Below are 20,538 nucleotides of genomic sequence, written 5' to 3'. Positions count from 1 at the left end.
AGATATGAGGAATATCAGGACTGTCAACATGAGTGTCCTACAGTATAAGTCCAACGATGCATTGTCAGTACACTAGTTGATTACGTTCACACTAGCCTGTGTGTGTGTGTGTGTGTGTGTGTGTGTGTGTGTGTGTGTGTGTGTGTGTGTGTGTGTGTGTACGCGCGCGTGTGTGTGTGTGTGTGTGTGTGTGTTGATTAAAGTAGAAGTGAGCAGTTCTCTCAGTGCCAGATCAAATCACAACATCTCTCGTCTTGAGGAGCCTCGTCCCTCGTTCTCCTCTCATCCTCTCCTCTTTTCTTCATTCTTCAGGAGAGAAGTGTGTTTCTAAGTGCCATTATGCTATGGCATCTCTGGGCGGCTCCTTTGTGCAAATCAAATCCGATGACATCCTCTTCTACGAGAACTGTGGCGGCGGGAGTTTCGGGAGCGTGTATCGGGCCCGCTGGCTCTCCAAGGATAAAGAGGTGGCGGTGAAAAAGCTTCTGAAGATTGAAAACGAGGTGGGAGAGAGAGTCGCCCGAGCTTTTCATACACATGCTTTAATTGTCAGTGTGATAATCATTTTAATTGCCTCTCTGTGTGTCGACTCCAGTCCGACCAGCGCGGTTACGCCTCCCCTCTACTCTACGCTCTCACAGTGTCTTTTGTGAACTGAAATTCATAGACTATGTCTTTAAGAGAAAATTGTCACATAATTAAGTCATATTAGTTTCAGCTGAGTGCAGTGTTTGTCTTTGGGGTGAAGTGTATTTACTTTTAAGTGCTGGATTCATTGTTGTCTTTGTTCTTCACATATAGTGATTTTCGAGCATAATGGCTCTGGTAATGTTTGGGATGGGACCATTTGGTCCGGGGAAAATGACATTAAAAATTATAATTTGATGGAGGAACTAACCGCTTAAAAAGTTAGTAAAATCACACAAATGTATCATCAGCGGTCTAATAAAACTTCAAATTCATCTTCCAGACTTTTTTCAGTCAGATTTTCACTTAAATTGATGTGCTGATTATATCATTCGGGTTAAACTTTATTTTAAGGTGATGTAGTTACTTTGTACTTACTTAAATAAGTACGGGGCAATATAATTAACTACATGTCCTTACTATAGAGTTAAGGTTAGGGTTTGGTTTAGGGTTAGTCACTTGTAGTTATGCATAATTTACTGTTATTACTATAGTAAGTACATGTAGTTACATGTAACTGTGTCACCTTAAAAAGTGACACAGTGTAACCATCAATTGTAATAAAAATGCCTTGTATTAATTTAAGAAAATAATCCACATATTGAATCTGCATTATGAATCTGTAGCATATTGTCATGTTTCAATTCTTTGTGCTGGCTGTATTTGTAGGCATATATTTTGAGTGTTCTCAGTCATCGAAACATTATCCAGTTTTATGGAGCGATCCTGGAAGCTCCAAACTATGGAATTGTCACAGGTCAGTAAATCATGAATCATCACTCGTAATCACAACATTTATTACAGTGTTTACAAGGCAGGGCTTTTTTGAAATTCCTCAAACGCTCTATTTTTAGTATTCTCTACACACAGACTCCATTCAAACTCTGCCTTAATAGATCATTTTAGCCTTAGATTTCATTTTTTTATTTATAAATAATTATCATTTTCTGCGTTTTACCTCTATTCGTTTCTATTATTCTTTAAAAATTTAAGATTGAAGTTGGAAAATTATGTCATTGTTTTCATTTGCATAACAAATTGTGATAGATCTTCCTTATATCTATTTATCCATCTATATTACAAATTAATACCCATGTATCACTGTGTAATTATTTGTTCTTGCTATTTGTTTTTGACTTGCAAGCACTGGTACTTCCTTCAGGAAATCCTAATTTCTCTGTTGATCTCAGACCAGTACAATTTGAATTTTGTTAATAATAAGCAATAACAACAATAAACAAATATCCATTGGTCTCCAGTTTGTAAATTCACTAACTGAAATTTTCCACTTTAATAAAATGATCTGCAAGATTAATAAATTACCAGTCAATTTGCAGAACAAGTGTTCTTGTAATTTGATTGAATAGTTCAAAAAACATATATATATATATATATATATATATATATATATATATATATATATGTTTTGTATTATTATTCTGCTGATTCTTAATTATTGGATTCTTAATCAGATTATTTCCATGTGTATTGTATTGAAAATATTACATTTTTGATTAATCATGGATTAATGAAATTGTGGGCCGTTTGTCTGTAACGAGACACATATGTTGGTGTGCTTCTGCTTTTAGTGTGATGAGTGAGTGTGACTGAAACTGCAGTGATTGTAAAAGATCATAAAGTGCTGTGCAAAGAGTCTATGGTCTGCAGTATTGACAGACAGTTGAGTCTCTCTTTATGAAAAGTAAATGTAATAAGAGAAGGTGAAGGTGACGTTTATGACCAGCTCACCTTTGTCAGTGAGGTTATTAATTTCCCCTGTGTATGTATCTGTGTTTGAAACTGATAATCTGACCATTATATGATGTGTGCTTATAGTGACCTAAACCTAAGCTAAACATACAGTATTTATGAATATTAACAGACCCAACTTCACTTGTATGCCAGTGGTATGTTTCTGTATTTGGATACTTCACATTCTTTTGTGAACACATCTTTTGTGGTGGGACATGCTGAATCTTTTTCTTTTTTGACTAATTTTAAACAGAATTGTTTTCACTATTTTTTTTATTACATATGAAGTTTTTTTTATAACCTATTACTGATATTAATTTAGACACTACATGGAGTCCAGTACTTTTATAAATCAATTTGTAAGAGAACTATTTAACTTTGTGATTCAATTATTATTAAATGCTTTGCTGCAAATCTTATAGATAAATTAGTAATTTGACATATATTCAATCAATGTCAATATAAAATATATTATATAATTTAATTATATCATTTAATTAATATATTCAATAAAATTAAATTAAAATCAATTTAAAATATATTATATATTCTAAATTATAAATATATTAAATTAAATCAAATCAAAATTAAAAATCTATATAAAATATATAATTTAACTATATGATTAATATGTATGTATATATATATATATATATATATATATATAGTATACAAATATGAAGCAGCACAGCTGTTTTCAATATCAATAATGTTAATCAAATCGGCATTTTATAATGATTTTTGAATGATCATGTGATGAAAATTCAGTTTTGGATAGCTTATACTTATTCGGCTTTGAAATACTTATTACACTATTTAAAATTTTATAAGAAAATACTTCATGCACCTCATGTTAGTCACATGTATCAGTAGGGTTGTATGAGGCATCTAAACATCAACTAACTAAATAAGGTGTGCCTTGAAATGGGGTCGAAGTCCATAGCTTAGCACTCATTTGTTTGTTTTTCAGCAAAAAGGGCTGTCAGAGTTTAAAACAATTTTTCATTTAATCATTTTTCCTGTTGCCTTTTAAGTACTACGCCATGCAAATGACATTACAGTTGTGTTTCCTCTGGTACGTAGATGTCAGTGTTTGTGTATATAAGGGATTATGTGGTGTTTGAATGTTCCAGTGTATTTAGATGATGTCATTGAGTGTTTGAGCTCAGAAACAGGATATTGTTATAAGGTGACTTTCACTTTATATCACAGTACTTGATGACAACTAATACTAGTAGCGCTCCTCGTCCCACAACAGACAGCAGGGATATGCCCAACACGAGAGATTATGTATTTTAATTTGTATTCTATGTGTGTGTGTGTGTGTTTTATGGTAGAGTATGCCAGTGGTGGATCTCTGTTTGACTATCTGTCCAGTGCCGAGAGTGAAGACATCAGTATGAAGCAGATTATGACCTGGGCCATGGACATTGCTAAAGGTATTATATACACTTACACAAACATAAATAAAAAAAATAAAAAAAGAGATGAGCTTAGCCCCTGGTTTCACAGTCAAGGCTTAAAGAGATAGGTCACCCAAAAATGAAAATTAGCCCATGATTTACTCGCTCTGAAGCCATCCTATGTGTATATGACATTCTTCTTTCAGACGAATACAATCTGAGTTCAATTAAAAAATGTCCTGGCTCTTCCAAGCTTTATAATGGGAGTCAATGGGTATATTTTTTGGAAGTACATCAAAACGCATCCATCCATGATAAAAGGGCTTGACACCACTCTGGGGGGGATAATAAAGGATGTAAAAAAGAGTAACACTTGACGATGTATGACGTAGGATGTAGGAGTAGCGTTAGCTTTGACGCCTCTCGCGTTTCAAACAAACAGGGCTGAGCAACAAACTCAAGCTCCTCCGACATTTTACTTTAAAAATTCTCGTTTTAGACTTCTAATTCGTGAGTAGTGTTTTTGTTTTGCTCTTTCCTCTGCGCTTCCACGTTCGTCATTACCTTGTGTGTCGGGTCAAGTGTTAAGGCTGATTTATACTTCTGCGTCGGACCTACGCCGGAGCCTCTACGCTATACACTACGCGTTTGTTTTCATTTATACTTCTGCGCCGTTGTCCGCGTTGACGCGCAATTACACATCCATGTGAAACCCGAGGGAGGAGTTCTAGCTGACCAATCACAGCGCTTGCGTCCGCATAGAATTGACACGTTGTTACATTTTTGGAGAGGTGCACGTCAGGGTACGCCGAAGGGTACGCGCGCTACACACAACCTACGACCTACCTACGGCGTAAGTTCGACGCAGAAGTATAAATTGGGCTTTACTCCTACGCCATAAATCGATACGTCTTACGGCCGTCAATATAAATAAAAATAATAAACAAATTACAAGCATTGATAAATACAACAAAACAGAGTTACATATGAAATAAGCAGTGCTTTATGTTTTTCAGGTAAATCTAATTGTATTCAGGTACAGACATTGAATAATCAAATGTAAAATAACACTACATAGTCTTCACTGTATAAATGAAATATAATTAATATAATTGATTAATACAATTTATCTTTGTTAAAGCTACAAAAGCGATTATCTCTTTCTCTTGTTTGATTAACATTGGTGAGCCACGGGTATATTAGGCTGCTGTCACTTTAAGACAAATGCACAGACCCAATATAATCATATAATCATGAAACGCATCCATTTTCTTGTTTACAACACATAACCGACTGTGTTTACGAGGACACTTGCCGAGACAGGCACGATTATTTTGCGTGCACATGTCCATTCACACTCAAGATAAAGAGAAGGAGAACTGAATGCGTTGTGCACGTGCTGTCTGCGCGGCTCTGTGTACATGCACAGAAAACAGCGCGCGAGTCTTGTTGTGCTTGATGTTTAAACTGACCGGACTGACAGAAAACACATGCAAATAATAAACTTTAACTCTATGATGGCTAAACTTTGCAATTAATCCGCGAATCACATGCATTCCCAACCAATCAACTACGATCCCTACACTTGACTCGCACATCGCGCACATCACATTGAGATATCGATGCTAAAGCAATACATCATGCAGCCCTAGAAACAAGTATTACATGTCAAACTCTCTCAAACTCTTGTTTTTACTTTTACTGATGTCGAGATTAACTAATTGTGAAAAGTGTTGATTATAGGTTTATATTTACATCTACTCAAAGGTTGCAGAGATGAGCATTGTAGTTGATGACAGACATGACTTTTGAGTGCATGAATGCAGTGATCTTGTCATTGTAACACGATTTCTGCACTCTCGCGAATGCTTTCATCATAACTAACAGTTTTATTGTGTGATTGACAGCTCCTGCGATTATAAAGGGAGGGCTCTTTGATCGATTTCTGTATAAATTACAATTTAAATTACAGATTATTTTCATGCTACTAAGAGAAACAATGTGAAGTTGATCGTTTGGCTTGATTTACAGACGCATAAACAGCAATAAACAATTTTGAGACAAATAACATCTGACATGAATCATATCAGAAATCACTTTTTACAGATCAAGCATTATAATTTACACGGTTACTTACATGTTGTGGGATTACTAACGGGTCCATATCTTACATTAAAAGTCTGTTTGCAAAGCCTGCGCCGAAATGCTACTGATTTACCGAAGAATCTACGGTGAAATGTACAGAACAAACAAATAATGCTCTCCTGAGACATCAAGATAGTTGAAAATAAATAACTTTCCTAGAATCAGGATCCTTTGGAAAAGTAATGTTATTTCTAGTCCATTGCAATGATTTGATTCTGCAGAGGCCGTCTTTTGTCGCACTATTACGTCATATGAACACTATTACATGATACGTGTTTTTGCAAGTAGTCTATTAGGCTTACTAATATTGCATTTGATCAAAAATACAAAAGAAAACAGTAATAATGTGAAATATAATTACAAATTAAAATAGTTGTTTTCTATGTGAATATATTTTAAAATGTAATGTATTCCTGCCTAATTTATTCCTGTAATTTGACGCAAAGCTGAATTTTCAGGATCATTGCTCCAGTCATGTGACACTGAAGACTGTAAGTAATGATGCTGAAAATTCAGCTTTACCATCAAGGGAATAAATTACGTTTTTAACTATATTACAACAGAAAAGATTTCTTTAAAATTGTATTAATATTTAAAATATTAAGTTTGTACCGTATTTTTAATACGGCTTTGGTGAGCAGAAAATACTTAATTCAAAAGCTTTAAAAAAACGAATAATTCCCAACTTTTGCCGGCAGTGTAAGCACTTTAACAAAAATACAAGCTTCACATTTCTGTGATGAACCCCTCTAGGCCTCCATTATAATCGCTGTACTGTAAACACATTTCCTATTTGTTTATACACACAGAGAATTGGGAGAAGCAACAGATGTTGTTATTTTGACTCAAATACTTCTTCAAGGACCTTCAGTATAATAATAGCCCCTTTCGGGTAACCGGTTAGTTATAGGAACTAGCCACCAGCGTGGTTCCCTGATAACTAAATGTTCCCCTAAGCCATTTTCCGGGTCGCATTCACACTGTCAGTAGGAACACTGAAGTTACTACAACTAACATCGTTCCCAGTTCCAGTAGTGCAAACACTGCAAAATACGTGTTCCACCATTAGTTCTAGGAACTATGAGAAGGTTCCTCTTGTGCGAAAGCCCCTATTGACTAATAACAAAATACAATTCTAGTCTTTCACAATTAGTTTGCTTGTATGTTGTGTTTTCTCTCATAGGCATACACTATCTGCACGCTGAGGCCCCGTTTACTGTCATTCACAGAGACCTCAAGTCCCGAAATGGTTTGTAACTTTGTGAAATAAAGGCTGAATAATTATTTATTTGAGTTCAGGAGTGCTTGAATACTGTCTGTTTCTATGACCTGAAGACCTTGTGTTTCTTTTCAGTTGTGTTGACAGCAGATTCAGTACCCAAGGTACATGATCACTGTCTATTCATAAATACAGAATCAAGTTCTCTACATGTTATAAGTTCTGCATGAAAAAGTCTGCTGATTAACCGAACTCTCCGTTTCCTCAGATCTGTGATTTTGGGGCATCTAAGTTTCACTCTCACACCACCCACATGTCTCTGGTGGGCACATTTCCCTGGATGGCCCCTGAAGTCATCCAGAGCTTCCCTGTGTCTGAGACCTGTGACACTTACTCTTACGGAGTGGTGAGTGTGTGAACGTCAGCGCTGGTGCTTCTAGCTACTTGCACTGAAAAAGTGAAAAGGCTATGCCATTCTGCCGTAAAACTGATCGTGCAGACCAAACCGTAAGGCCTAGAGACTTGAAAATGCAAGATGGTAGATCTCAATTTGGGGAGATATTGACATGAAATCACCCTAATTGGTCAATAGGAGGCGCTACAGCGATCAAATATATGAAACCGCTCGTAACCCCTAGACCGTCTGTTGTACTGTAGACTCAAGTGCCTTATACCAAGATGGACAAAAGATGTGTATTTTTCAAGAACTAGTACTAGGTTTTTCACCCAATCGGAACCAAAACCACTTCAGAAATACTCTCTGGAGTCTGAATATCAATAATTAAAAAAAAAAAAACGTTGAAATTTCAATTCACGGTCGAAAAGGAAAGCCAAAATGTTCGAAGTGCCCGGAGTCTTTTTTACTAAAATGTCTAAAACGGAATAAGATATATTCACCAAACTCGGAACATACACATATAGGCAAATGCTTAGCACATTATATGTTTGGCAACAGTTCTTCTAGCCCTAATTGATGGAGTGTGTAGCTTTTCATTTCTTAAGGCGAGACACTGCAGGAAAAAACATCGGGTTTTTTTTCACTGGTCAATTTTGAGATTTTGGGATATTTGTCTTCAATAATATGTCTTCTTTCAGACTTGTGGTGAAAAAAAGTCCAAAATACACATTTAGGTCTTTATTTACTACCGAAATCTCCATTTCAGTAGCACCTATATACACCAAACTTTCCAGCGTTGTACCTAGTTATATTATGAAGACATTTACAGAGGGATTTGTAAATATATTATTCCTAGCCTGATTTATATAACATTTTATTCCAAAAAGCATGGCGAAAATCATTTTTTTAAGGCTATTGGCAGTATATTCTGATTTACAGGAGAACAAAAGTAGATATCCATAAATCCCTCTGTAATTGTTTCCCCATCAAATATGTGAACACAATGAAAAAATAATTTTGAACCTGACTTTGTCCAATACTCAGATTTCGTTTTTTAAAATATATGCAAAATAGCGCATATTTAATTAGACCATGCCTCATTTGCCTATTTAAACATTAAATTACAGAAAACTTGTAATACATTTTTTTCTCATCTTAATGTAGGTAATCAACTGGCAAATTTTCATGGTGATATCTGCTAGTTAAAAAAAATATCGTCACGTGACGCCCTCTGACATTATATACATGCATCACATATATACAATACTTTACACACTATTTATACAAAACAATTATATTACACAACACATTTCAGTTTTTGTATAATATAATTACTTTATAATACTAAACAAATCTGTAATTGTGGGATCCTAAAGTGGTTGCGAGTCCCTCAGGCAGATTCATATTCACCTGTGTGATGGACTGTTGATGTGTGGTTTTGATGTTTTGAGTGTTGTTTTGGATGTTATGATCAGTGATGGATCAAGCAATGATGAGTTTTGGATGTTAAACAGTGTGATACATTGATTTTACATGGACCTAAAGCATATTTTGTCTGTAATTCATGGCTTTCAATAGAAATTAGTGGAATTTTGCCATAAAAATCTTTAAAGGCCGTTTTCTCATAATGAGTTTTTTCCTACACTCCTAGTGACGATTTTCCACTTCTATAGCACCTACACACACCAAATTTTACAGTCCTATTCCTTACTATATTGTGAAGGTTTGTTCTGAGGGTTTTGTTGATATATCATACTTGGCCTGATTTATATGACATTTTATGCCTAAAAATAGGGCGGAAATCATTTTTTAAGGCTATTGGCAGTATTTTCTGATTTACAGGGTAACAAAAGGAGATATTCATAATCCCTTCTGTAAATGTCTTTTCATTGAATATATCAAAAAAATGCAAAAATAATTTTGAACCTTGTTTTTTTCATCACGTCAAAACGTCACTTCAAAAAATATTCAAATTAGTGCATATTTAATTAGATATAGCCTGATTAGCATATTTAAAAATAAAATTACTGAAAACTTGCAATACCATTTTTTCTCCTATTCATGCAAGTAATCGACTGGTAAAGTTTCATGGTGATATCTGTACGTTAAAATTTTTACCCTATTCACCTGTAGTGTCTCACCTTAAACAGTCATGTAGGAAGACACATCATGGCCATATTCCAGGATGACAATATGAGGATTCATCAGGCTCACATTGTGAAAGAATGTTTGGGAGGAGCATGAAGAATCATTTCCACACATGAATTCATATGAGTCAAGACCTTAAAGAGTTAGTTCACCCACAAATGAAGATTATCCCATAATTTACTCACCCTCAAGCCATTCAAGGTGTATATTACTTTCTTCTTTCAGCCAGATATAATTGGTGTTATATGTAAGGCATAATACAGGGTGATCAGGAGGTCCTGCATCAGCCTGAAGGTGTTTATTCTGAGATAACAACCGGCTGGATGTACATGGATGTACATTATCCCGCTTATTACACGGCTACTTGCCACATAAGCAAATAATTAGACACAAAATATTGATTTGAGTTTAAATATTTTAATAGGTCTTTAAGCTTCTGCCGAGAGAGCAGTTGCAGCGGCAAGTTCAAACTAGACGGACATTTAAGGGATACGGTACAGTCATACCACTTATTACACAGCATTTCACCACATAAATAATTATATAGATAAGAGATGTTGATCTGAGATTAAACTGTTTTAAAATCGTACCTGTTTGTTATTTTATAATCTTATTGATATTATTTTATAATCCTACAGTGTACAAAACAATAGTCACAAAATGGCAGCAGCAGCGTTTGTATGAAACGAGAGAGCGAGTCCTCAATACTGGATGGCATAATTAAATAACTGTACACAAAATATTGATTTGACTGAGTTAATATATTTTATTAGCTCACCAAACGCAAAACTTCCACTAGGAAAAACCATCCCTAGCAAGTGTATAGAAGGCCTTAGCAACCCCCTGGAGTCGTATAATTAATTAGTTTATGATGGATAGATGCACTTTTATGGCCTTCAAAAACTCAGACTCTATTCACTCCAATTATAAAGCTTGGAAGAGCCTGGATATTTTTTTTATTTAACTCCTAGGATATTCTCCTTGTATGGCTTGAGGGTGAGTAAATTATGGGATGATTTTCATTTTTGGGTGAACTAACCCTTTAAGGCGAGACACTACAGGTGAATAGGGTAACATTTTAAAATAATAGATATCACCATTAAACTTCCTCAGTTGATTACTTACACAAGTATATAAAAAAATGTATTGCACGTTTTTTAAATTTGTATGTTTAATGATGCAAATTAGGCATTATCTCAGTAAATATGCACGATTTTGCATATATTTTCGGTAGATAGATCTGAACATATGATAAAGCCAGGTGCAACATTCTTTTTTCTTTTGTTTACACACAAGATGAAAAAAAAAATTCAGAGGGATTTCAGGATGTATGCTTTCATTACCTAGGAAATCAAAATATACTGTCCATAGTCCTAAAAAAGCGATTTTTGCCTTTTTTTAAAATTAAAATGTCACATAAATCAGTCCAGGAATGATTTATTAACAAATACCTCTGAAAATATCTTCAGAATACTGCTAAGTGTATGACTGGAATGTTTGGTGTACATAGGTGCTACATAGGCTGAGATGTTTGTACTGGAGATTGACAAAAAACTCATTTTGAGAAAACTGCATTTAAAGATTTAAATAGGGGAATTTAATACATTTCTATTGGAAAAAAATGCTCAAAAACAGAAGAAATGCTCAGGCCCTTGGTAATAAATAATATATAACATTTCAAGCTCATGAAAACTGATTATTTAATAACATGGCAGGCATATAAGGCCTAAAACTGCAATAACTCAATGAATTAACATTAGCAGAGTACACCACATGAGCGAATCTGAGCGAATCACGTTAGCAGAAACCAGCAGTAGCCAATGAGATTTCGTCATTAGCTTTAAATCCCCCTTTGGACATTCACGATTGGTTACTGATAGAAAGGAAATGGCCATATTTGGGTTACATAGCATTGTGCATGAGACTCAGTGCTTTACAACGATATCGGTCATGACAGACTTCAGTAAACAGACGGAACTCGGCATGTCGCGTTGGAATGCTAACTTCTTGGTAAATTCGGGAGAAACATACTGCCGCAAGTAAACAAAATATAATAAAATAAACACCTTAATGTATATTTTCAATGTTTTCTTTGTAGCAGCTTGAAAGAACACATATTGTAGGAGTAAACTAGCCCAAAATCTCAAAACTGACCACTGCATTAATGATCGATGTTTTTGCCTGCCGTGTCTCGCCTTAAATTCATTGTAAGTCTTTGGGATGTGCTGGAGGAGACTTTACAGAGTGCTGGACTCTTGCATTGTCAATACAAGATCTTGACCAAAGATTGATGCCCGTCTTGATGGAAATAAATGTTGTGATGTTATTTTCATCAATAGATGCATACATTTTTGGTCACAATCTTGTATTGACAATGCAGTCCAGCACTCTGTAAAGTCTCTTCCAGCACATCCAACACTAGAAAATGATCTTTGGGAAAATAAATATTTTTATTAATATTAAATCAATATTTAAGTTTTGAACCAAAGTATAATTTGAGAAAAACTAATAAATTTGGCTGTAACAAATGAGGGTATTTTCTGTCAGTTGGTGGATTCACTGGGTCTGTTGGCACAGATAGCTAGTTTTCTTTTTTTTATAGCTGTGAATTATAAGCAGGTTTCTTTCAGGTCCTGTGGGAGATGTTGACGCGTGAAATTCCCTTCAAAGGTCTGGAGGGGCTGCAGGTGGCCTGGCTGGTGGTGGAGAAGAACGAGGTGACGGGAGATTCTGATTGGCTGTGTCACTGATGAGGTGTGTTCAGCAGGTTGATGTGTGATGTTTTGACATGTGTCGTGTGTGTTTTGCAGAGGTTGACGATTCCCAGTTGCTGCCCAGCCAGTTTCGCCTGTCTGATGAGAAGCTGCTGGGTGATGGAACCAAAGGTAAGTAAAAAAACTAAAATGTTTACCTGGAAATATAAATTAGGTCACATAGTAGATCATGACCACAGACTAAACCAAACCCAGTCATACAGGTTTGTAACGGCATGAGACAGGTGGATCAACTGAACTCTTTTACAGTGCGATTATCCTGTGAGATCCTATTTAGCAAATACAGTATAAATTGCAATGTTTTTGACACTGCATTGCAATCATACAGTAAACCTTGATAATGACATACATTGGAGAGCATTAGCAATATGTTGCATTATACTACTAATACAGTAATTATGTAGTGCTTAAGTAGATTGGTATTTGCTCCACGTTAAAGTGCAATGCATTAATGCATGAATAATAGATAAGACATGCTGTTTGATTAGGACATTAATAACCGCTGTCTTTGTTAATATGACTCTTATCCTGACATTTTTAATTCATCCAATCAAAGTTCATTTTATCTCCCTCATGTCAGGGCTTGTTTTTCCCTCTCAGTTTCACTCTGTCAGATTGCACAGCTCCTCTGAACGCTCACACTCATTTAAGTGAGCTTCATAAATTCATGTTGGCTGGCGCTGACATCCGTCTGTCACTCACAGAGCGCGGGCGTGCCAGAAAACACTATCATAACACTCAAAACACTCAGATTGCAATTTAAGCTGCACACATATGTTGTTCAACTCTGATATGTATCATATGGAGGTTTCTACAGTGATGACAACTTGCAAACGTTTAATTGAAAAAGCTGTTAATGTGTCTCATAGCCTGCTGCTTTTATCAACCGTTTCAACCTTTCAAGTACTGGTGAAAAAGAAGTGCACTTAATTGTATTGAATGTGCACTTGTAGTGTACTTCAAAATCTTAAAAGTAATTTTTAAGAAATGGTACTTGCAGATAATATATTCATTAAATAAAAAGTTGGACATTTTCATGACTGTTTCTTAACACACTTAAGTACGCTTTTAAATTCACTTTGTAATAATTAAAAAATGAAAAGTTTTACTTTAAAGTACAAAATCATTGTTTTAATAATCTTTTGTCATACTTTAAAGAAGTACACTTATTTGGATGTGTTGACTAACACACTAAATCACATGTAAAGGACTTGATTATAATTGTTTCTGTAGTGTGTTATTCAGTATTACATTTAAAGATAATATATTTCACTAAATTGCAACTTCATCATTACAAATGTGTAATAACAAATATATTAAAATTCAAGCTTCAATATAGAAATGGCAATAAAGTTTATTTTATTTTACCATATTTACCATATTTCAAAGACAAAGAAGTAATTATGAAATTACACATACAAATTTACTTAAGTGGGCCAAACAACTTTTAAGTTGCATTTAAAATAAAGTTAATTACAATTGACTTGCAATTAAGTGTCCGAAAACATTACATGCAGTTTGCATAAGTATATTCTTTTTAAAGTATATTATTTCCATATTAAGTGCTCTTTTTAAAAGTATGCTTAAGTTTTTTTTCACTAGGGAGTGCTTGTGAGATATTGGTGTAGGGTTTATTGATCAGATCTGAATTTTATGGTATGCTTTATTGGCCAGGTAAGCAAATCGTCAGTGTATAACATTTTGACAGCCTATTAGAAGAGTCAGTGTTTCAGAAAGTGTCTATGTTTGAAATGCTGATGTTCTTAATAATGCAGATGTTGTGATTGTGTTGTAGGATAGGCCGCTGTTCAAACACATCTTGTCCACGCTGGAGTCCATGTGGAACGACAGTCAGTTACCTGATGAGTGCAACACGTTCCTGCAGAATAAAGCAGAGTGGAGGTACACTTACACTAATGATTACATACTGTACAAATATCAATATCATTTACCTGCCGTTACATTAAAATGCTGTTAAGTTTCGTGGTCAAACATTGTATCCCTTAAAACTCATCTTTGATCACCAAAATTACTTATTTAAGGTTTTTTTCTTTGAAAAAAAACGTCATGCCTTAAAATAGCTTGAATGTAACTCTACACCAGGGGTAGGAAAGTTCGTTCCTAGAGAGCCGCTGTTCTGCAGAATTTATATCCAACCCTAATCAAACACACCTGAACAAGCTAATCAATGTCTTCAGGATTACTAAGGCTATAGGCAGGTGAGGTTTTTTTCAGTGTTGGAGCCCAACTCTGCAGGACAGCGAACTTGGACCGAACTTGCCTACCCCTGCTCTACACCCTTGCCTAATTTAGTATACGTAATTCTATGAATATGCTAATTATCCCCGCCTCCACTCACTCACTCAGCTCAGAGATCCACTCAGTGACGATCACACGTTGATCTGATTGGTTACAAGGTAGTTTGTGACGTCAGAAACACCAGTGATTTCAAACTGCGTTTTTGAGACTGTCTTTGGTTCACTGCAGTTTTAAGCAGAAAATACTCAGCAATGGTGTTGACTTATGAATTTACACATGGTTTGTCTTAAAGCATATTATAAACACCACATAGACATTTAAATAACATTAAAAACAGATTTAAGAAATCAAAGTGGTGCTTTAACCGTAATATGATGGGGGGGAGGGGGGGGGGGGTGTAATTTTTTTTTAAATAATCTACTATGTGTGTCCCTTCACACATATTCCTCTGGTTTCGAAGACAAGGCTTAAGTCTAGTTTCAGACTAAAATGCATGTTTGAGCTGTTTTAACTGAAAGCATATCTTAAAGGGTTAGTTCACCCAAAAATGAAAATTAAGTCATTAATTACTCACCCCCATGCTGTACCAACCCCGTAAGACCTTCGTTCATCTTCGGAACACAAATGAAGATATTTTTGATTAAATCTGAGAGGTGGATCACTGCTACATAGGCTGCCAGAGGGAATGAAACTTGACGGCCCAGAAAGTCATTAAAGAACATGTTTAAATATTCCATGTGCCTACAGTGGCTCAACTATAAGTTTATCAAGCGACGAGAATACTTTTTTTCCGAAAAAAACCCCATAAATAACGACTTTATTCGACTATTCCTTTTCATCCTTGTGGGCCTGAGACGAGAGTTCAAGAGATTTCCACGACGCATGCGCGAGAACTGAACAAGAAGTATTAGAAGAACGTCCTCTTCTCAGTTCTCGCGCATGCGTAGTGGAAATCTCTTGAACTCTCGTCTCAGGCCCACAAGGAAGAAAAGGAATAGTCGAATAAAGTCGTTATTTATGTTTTTTTTTTCGGAAAAAAAGTATTCTCGTCGCTTGATAAACTTATAGTTGAGCCACTGTAGGCACATGGAATATTTAAACATGTTCTTTAATGACTTTCTGGGCCGTCAAGTTTCATTCCCTCTGGCAGCCTATGTAGCAGTGATCCACCTCTCAGATTTAATCAAAAATATCTTCATTTGTGTTCCGAAGATGAACGAAGGTCTTACGGGGTTGGTACAGCATGGGGGTGAGTAATTAATGACTTAATTTTCATTTTTGGGTGAACTAACCCTTTAAATATGTTAGTGTCATTGTTTTGTCTCAAGATGCAAACCAGTAATGTTTTTTCTAAGGCAGGTTTATAAAAGCTACTTAAATATCCTAATTGAACTAAGGTCTAATCCTGGCCTAATATAAGCCATGTCTGTGAAACCAGACCATTGTGTCCTGGTGGTCTAGAAAGTCCTGGGTGTTTGATGCTATATTAAGACCCTCTGGAATTGGGCCAGTATACTCCCTGCAGCTAAACAGGGAATCATCGAATGAAGAAAAGAAATGTGACGTGTCAAAACGGGGAACTTTAAGGCACATATAATTGTGAAATTTCAATAGCATTTGTTAGAAAAGAGGCAGACAGGGAGATCAGTCACCCGGGAAGTGTCGTGTTGAAGTTGAGCAAGCAGGGTGCCAGGGGTGGGGCTCGACAGGATGGGACGGGCCTGCTGGGAGGTGTTTGAGGACACCAGTTCCAGCTCCTGTCCCTTTATAAATAACTGTTTTCTGAAGAGAATGTGTAGCTCCCTCTGCTGGTTAAATCAGATATTACAAATGTACAGTGACTCAGGCTTGACTGTACTTATATAGACCATTTGGTGATTCTGCACTAAATGTTGCCAGCCAGCTTAAAAAAAATGTCTTATGTTTAGTAGCATGTATCCTGTCTAGGGAATAAATACAACATTCAGCCATTATTCTTGAAAAGACAAAAGCGGTTTAAGTTTGGAAATAGTACGCAATTGTTAAAAACTGTTCTTAGCAACAAAATTGATTTGTTTGGATAAACATAATTCTGAGTCCAGGATGACACTAAAATTCCTATCCTGGGAGGGGAAAAAATGAAAATGAAACATTGTGCTTCATAATAAAATCCCCCAGCGGACACATATATAAGTTAAAAAGAAGCGGGCCCAGAATAGAGCCCTGAGGTACTCCACTAATAATAGGAGCAGAAGATGAAGAGAACTTACCTTACTCTACAGAAAAAGACCTGTCTTCAAGATATGATCTGAACCATCTTAAGGCAGAACCCTTGATACCGATTTAATGCTCTAAACGCCAAATACAAACATTATGAACTACAGTATCAACGGCAGCTGTAATATCAAGTAGCATCAATACAGCATTATTACCGGCATCTACTGCGAGCAAAATGTCATTGAACACTTTTGACCAGGCAGACTCAGTGCTATGATAAGCAGTGAAACCAGATTGAAAAGGTTCTGATAACTTATGCATTATTCTTACAAACATTTCTTTGCATACTGTGGCCAATTCAGTAAAATCAGTGAAAAACAACAAACACCACATTTTTCTTCAAAACATAAATTGTATATGTAATACAGTTTCTCAAAATTGAAAACTAAACATATATTTTTTATTATTATTCAAACAAATTGTAATAATTTTTTTTTAAACTTTGGACAAACAAGTGTTTTTTGAGTCCAGTGAAATTGTATTAATGTTGTTAAATGTCCACTGTACTCCAAAAGTGTGAATGTGGGTATACAATTAGTCAGAATTGAAAGCAATACGTAATATTAAAATGTTCAAACAATAATATTTCTATTAGTGTTAAAATTAATAGATTTCATCTTCTAACAAATATTTTAACAATGTTTTCTCTCTCTCTTGTCCTGGCCCCAAAGTCCAGTGAAATTAATAATGATGTTGTTAAATTGTCTATGGGTATAAATTGAAAAAACAAATTTGAAAACAGTATGTAATATTTGCATTTTCAAAAAGTATAATACTTTTTTTAACTAATTTTAAATATAATTATGTACATCTCCATAAATATTTGTACATAAGTACATCAATGTATGACACATTATGCAGTAAATTAATAATGTATGTTAGCTAATCACTTGTTTATAAATATTGATATGTTTATGAAGAGGGATATTATGTTGATGAATATGATGTGTGAGCAGGTGTGAGATTGAGGCGACTCTAGAACGTCTGAAGCGGTTGGAGAGAGATCTGAGCAGCAAAGAACAAGAGCTGAAAGAAAGAGAGAGACGGTTAAAGATGTGGGAGAGAAAACTCATCGAGCAGTCCAACACACCGGTGAGTCTCTCTAACTTAAAGCAACTGTTAACTTTTCTGTCATCGTTTACTCTCATGTTTTTCCAGGTCATTTGTTTTTTTAGTAGACCATAAAAAGAAGAATATTCACATTACAGTAGTGGCCAAAAGTGATGTTTAGAAGTGATCCTTGTTTTTTATGACCTTACAAGTTTGAATAAACCATGAAAATATGAGGAAAATATTTTATATATTATTTTTAAATATTATAAATATAAGGGAATAACAAAACAGTGAACTTGGTTAGGGTATTTATGTGACAAAATTATTTGGCAAGGAAGTAAGTAAATTGTATTTATATAGCACATTTAAACATAACAACGCTATCCAAAGTGCTGAACAGAGTAAAGGAAAGTAAAATAAAGACATAGTAAAACCAAAAAAAACAGGTAATAATACAAAAATAGATTTAGATTTAAATGCTAAAGAGTCGAGATACGTTTTCAACTTGGATTTAAAGGTGCAATGTGTGAAAATTTTGAGTATCTATTAACAGAAATGCAATATGACATCCATAACTATGTGTTCAGTGGTGTATAAAGAACTTACTTAATAAACCGTAATGTTTTTATTACCTTAGAATGAGGCATTTATATCTACATAGGCGCGGGAATCCCCTTCTATGAAGGTCGACATATTGTAACGTCATGTTTCTACCGTAGCCGAACGCGAACAAACAGCGTTACAGAGCGCGTTTCGTCACTACCTTGAAAGAGAAGCCGCAGAAAGCTAGAAGAAGCTAGCCATAAACACCGTGAGTAGAGACTTTTCCCTTGTCAGTGGTGTAAAATATGTAGTTGGATTGTTTCATGTAACTTAGTTCTTCTCCCTCGCTGTGTTATGGCTTTGCTATGTGGGGATAAATGTGCTGGTTACGTTCGTGAGACAGCTGATTAGTACTCTTGTCATTGACCGTAAAACAGTTACAGGAATCACCAACCCGTCGATCTTGGAAGCATTTTAAGTCGATCGAGTTTCCAAAATCAGATAAAAAAACCCTATTGTGTGTAGTAAGTGGTGTCTAGGGGATGCGAGGCGCGCGCGCTGTTACAATCACGTTATTTTTGCCCATTTTGCTCATGCGGACGCGTCGAGTTTAAACAAGGCTTAACGCTTTAACCAGCTCAGGCACAGTAACAGCTCATATTAGCCAGCTAAACTTTTACTACCCTGTTAGAAAAAATATATAGTTGCATAGTTTCATGTGGTTCTTCTCCCTCGCTATATTATGGGTTTGCTATGTGGGGAGAAATGTGCTGGTTACGTTCGTGAGACAATCAGCTGATTACTATTATTATATTACGTATTAAGACCCTTGATCCTCACCTGACTATGGCTTTGTAAACTTTATCCATGATGTGGTTTATAATGGACTGTGGTACAGAAACTTGGTTTACTCTGGCTATTCTCTGCCGTCTCAGACGACGATGTTTGTCCCGTTTGAGACATGGTAGCTTCTTCGAAAGGGAGGGGTGAGCGGTGGGCTGAGCCCTTAGTGTAAACTCGCAAACGAACCGCTAGATGTCGCCAAAAGTCACACACTGCACCTTTAAAAATAGTAATGGAAGATGCGAGACGGATGTCCAGTGGCTGTTGGCTACACAGACGAGGGGCAGCGACAGCAAAAGCTCTTTCGCAAGCGGCTCGTGAAGGAACACAGGCCGACTGAATGACACTTTCATTTTAGCAGAAAATCTCAAATGGAGATCTCTAAACTTTACACATTTGCCCGAGTTTTCTGTTCATCTGCGCTTCTTCCGTAGTGTAGAGAGAGCCTGTGTGTGCACATGGTTGCCAGATTGAAGTAAAAAGTAGAAAATGTGTTCTTTTACCATAAAAGCACTGATTGGGGGATTTAAATTCTTGAAATCTGGCAACCGTACGCATGAACGTTTGTAGCGGCTTGATGAAAACAGGTCTGTAATGTTTTGTCTCCTCTTTTATTCGACAAAAACAAAGAGTGATCTTGGTCAAGTTCTTATATTTAACTACATTTTAGTCTTTTTTCGTCAAAGATGCATGTTGATAATGTCATAGTTATTGTTTAATGACGTTGGTGTCGTCTCTTCATCGTCTCGTCTTAGTCATGGAAAAAAAGGTTGTTAACGAACATTTTTTGTCATAGATTTCATTAATGAAATGAACACTGGTGTGTCAGAAACTAAACATCAATTACCATATCTGAATTTCAGCTCTTCCTCAGTACTTGAATCACAGTGATACAAACAGTAACGATGGCGTCGGTTTTAACGAATCAAAACCAGCAGAATTGAGTCTCATTCTTCTGGAAGTTCTTCAAAGTGGATTCGCAGCTCTGAAAAAAGCGTCTACTTGACATGAACAACACGAATCAAACTCTTCCAGTCTCAGCTACAACTACAGTGTTTG

General features: G+C 35.7%; 1 protein-coding gene across 2 annotated transcripts in view; it reads left to right on the top strand.

Moving 5' to 3' along the window:
* Nucleotides 1–20,538, top strand: part of map3k20a (mitogen-activated protein kinase kinase kinase 20a) — a 54,788-nt gene that overhangs the window by 12,635 nt on the left and 21,615 nt on the right. Inside the window, exons 2-11 of one of the 2 annotated variants that reach the window (XM_077217046.1) lie at nucleotides 313–503; nucleotides 1,357–1,444; nucleotides 3,777–3,878; nucleotides 7,171–7,236; nucleotides 7,342–7,370; nucleotides 7,475–7,612; nucleotides 12,382–12,468; nucleotides 12,562–12,636; nucleotides 14,321–14,427; nucleotides 17,997–18,132. In XM_077217046.1, the coding sequence (XP_077073161.1) occupies nucleotides 345–503; nucleotides 1,357–1,444; nucleotides 3,777–3,878; nucleotides 7,171–7,236; nucleotides 7,342–7,370; nucleotides 7,475–7,612; nucleotides 12,382–12,468; nucleotides 12,562–12,636; nucleotides 14,321–14,427; nucleotides 17,997–18,132 (987 nt within the window). In that variant the 5' untranslated portion in view covers nucleotides 313–344. Of the gene's footprint in view, nucleotides 1–312; nucleotides 504–1,356; nucleotides 1,445–3,776; nucleotides 3,879–7,170; nucleotides 7,237–7,341; nucleotides 7,371–7,474; nucleotides 7,613–12,381; nucleotides 12,469–12,561; nucleotides 12,637–14,320; nucleotides 14,428–17,996; nucleotides 18,133–20,538 lie in introns of those variants that run through there. The other variant, XM_077217045.1, reaches the window with a different exon arrangement.

The sequence above is a fragment of the Siphateles boraxobius genome, unplaced genomic scaffold (genome assembly GCF_051911475.1).
Source record: "Siphateles boraxobius isolate OS27281-9 unplaced genomic scaffold, OSU_SipBor_1 7, whole genome shotgun sequence".
Classification (NCBI taxonomy): domain Eukaryota; kingdom Metazoa; phylum Chordata; class Actinopteri; order Cypriniformes; family Leuciscidae; genus Siphateles; species Siphateles boraxobius.
Note: the sequence above shows the minus strand (reverse complement) of the source record. Positions and strands in the feature narration are given on the sequence as shown.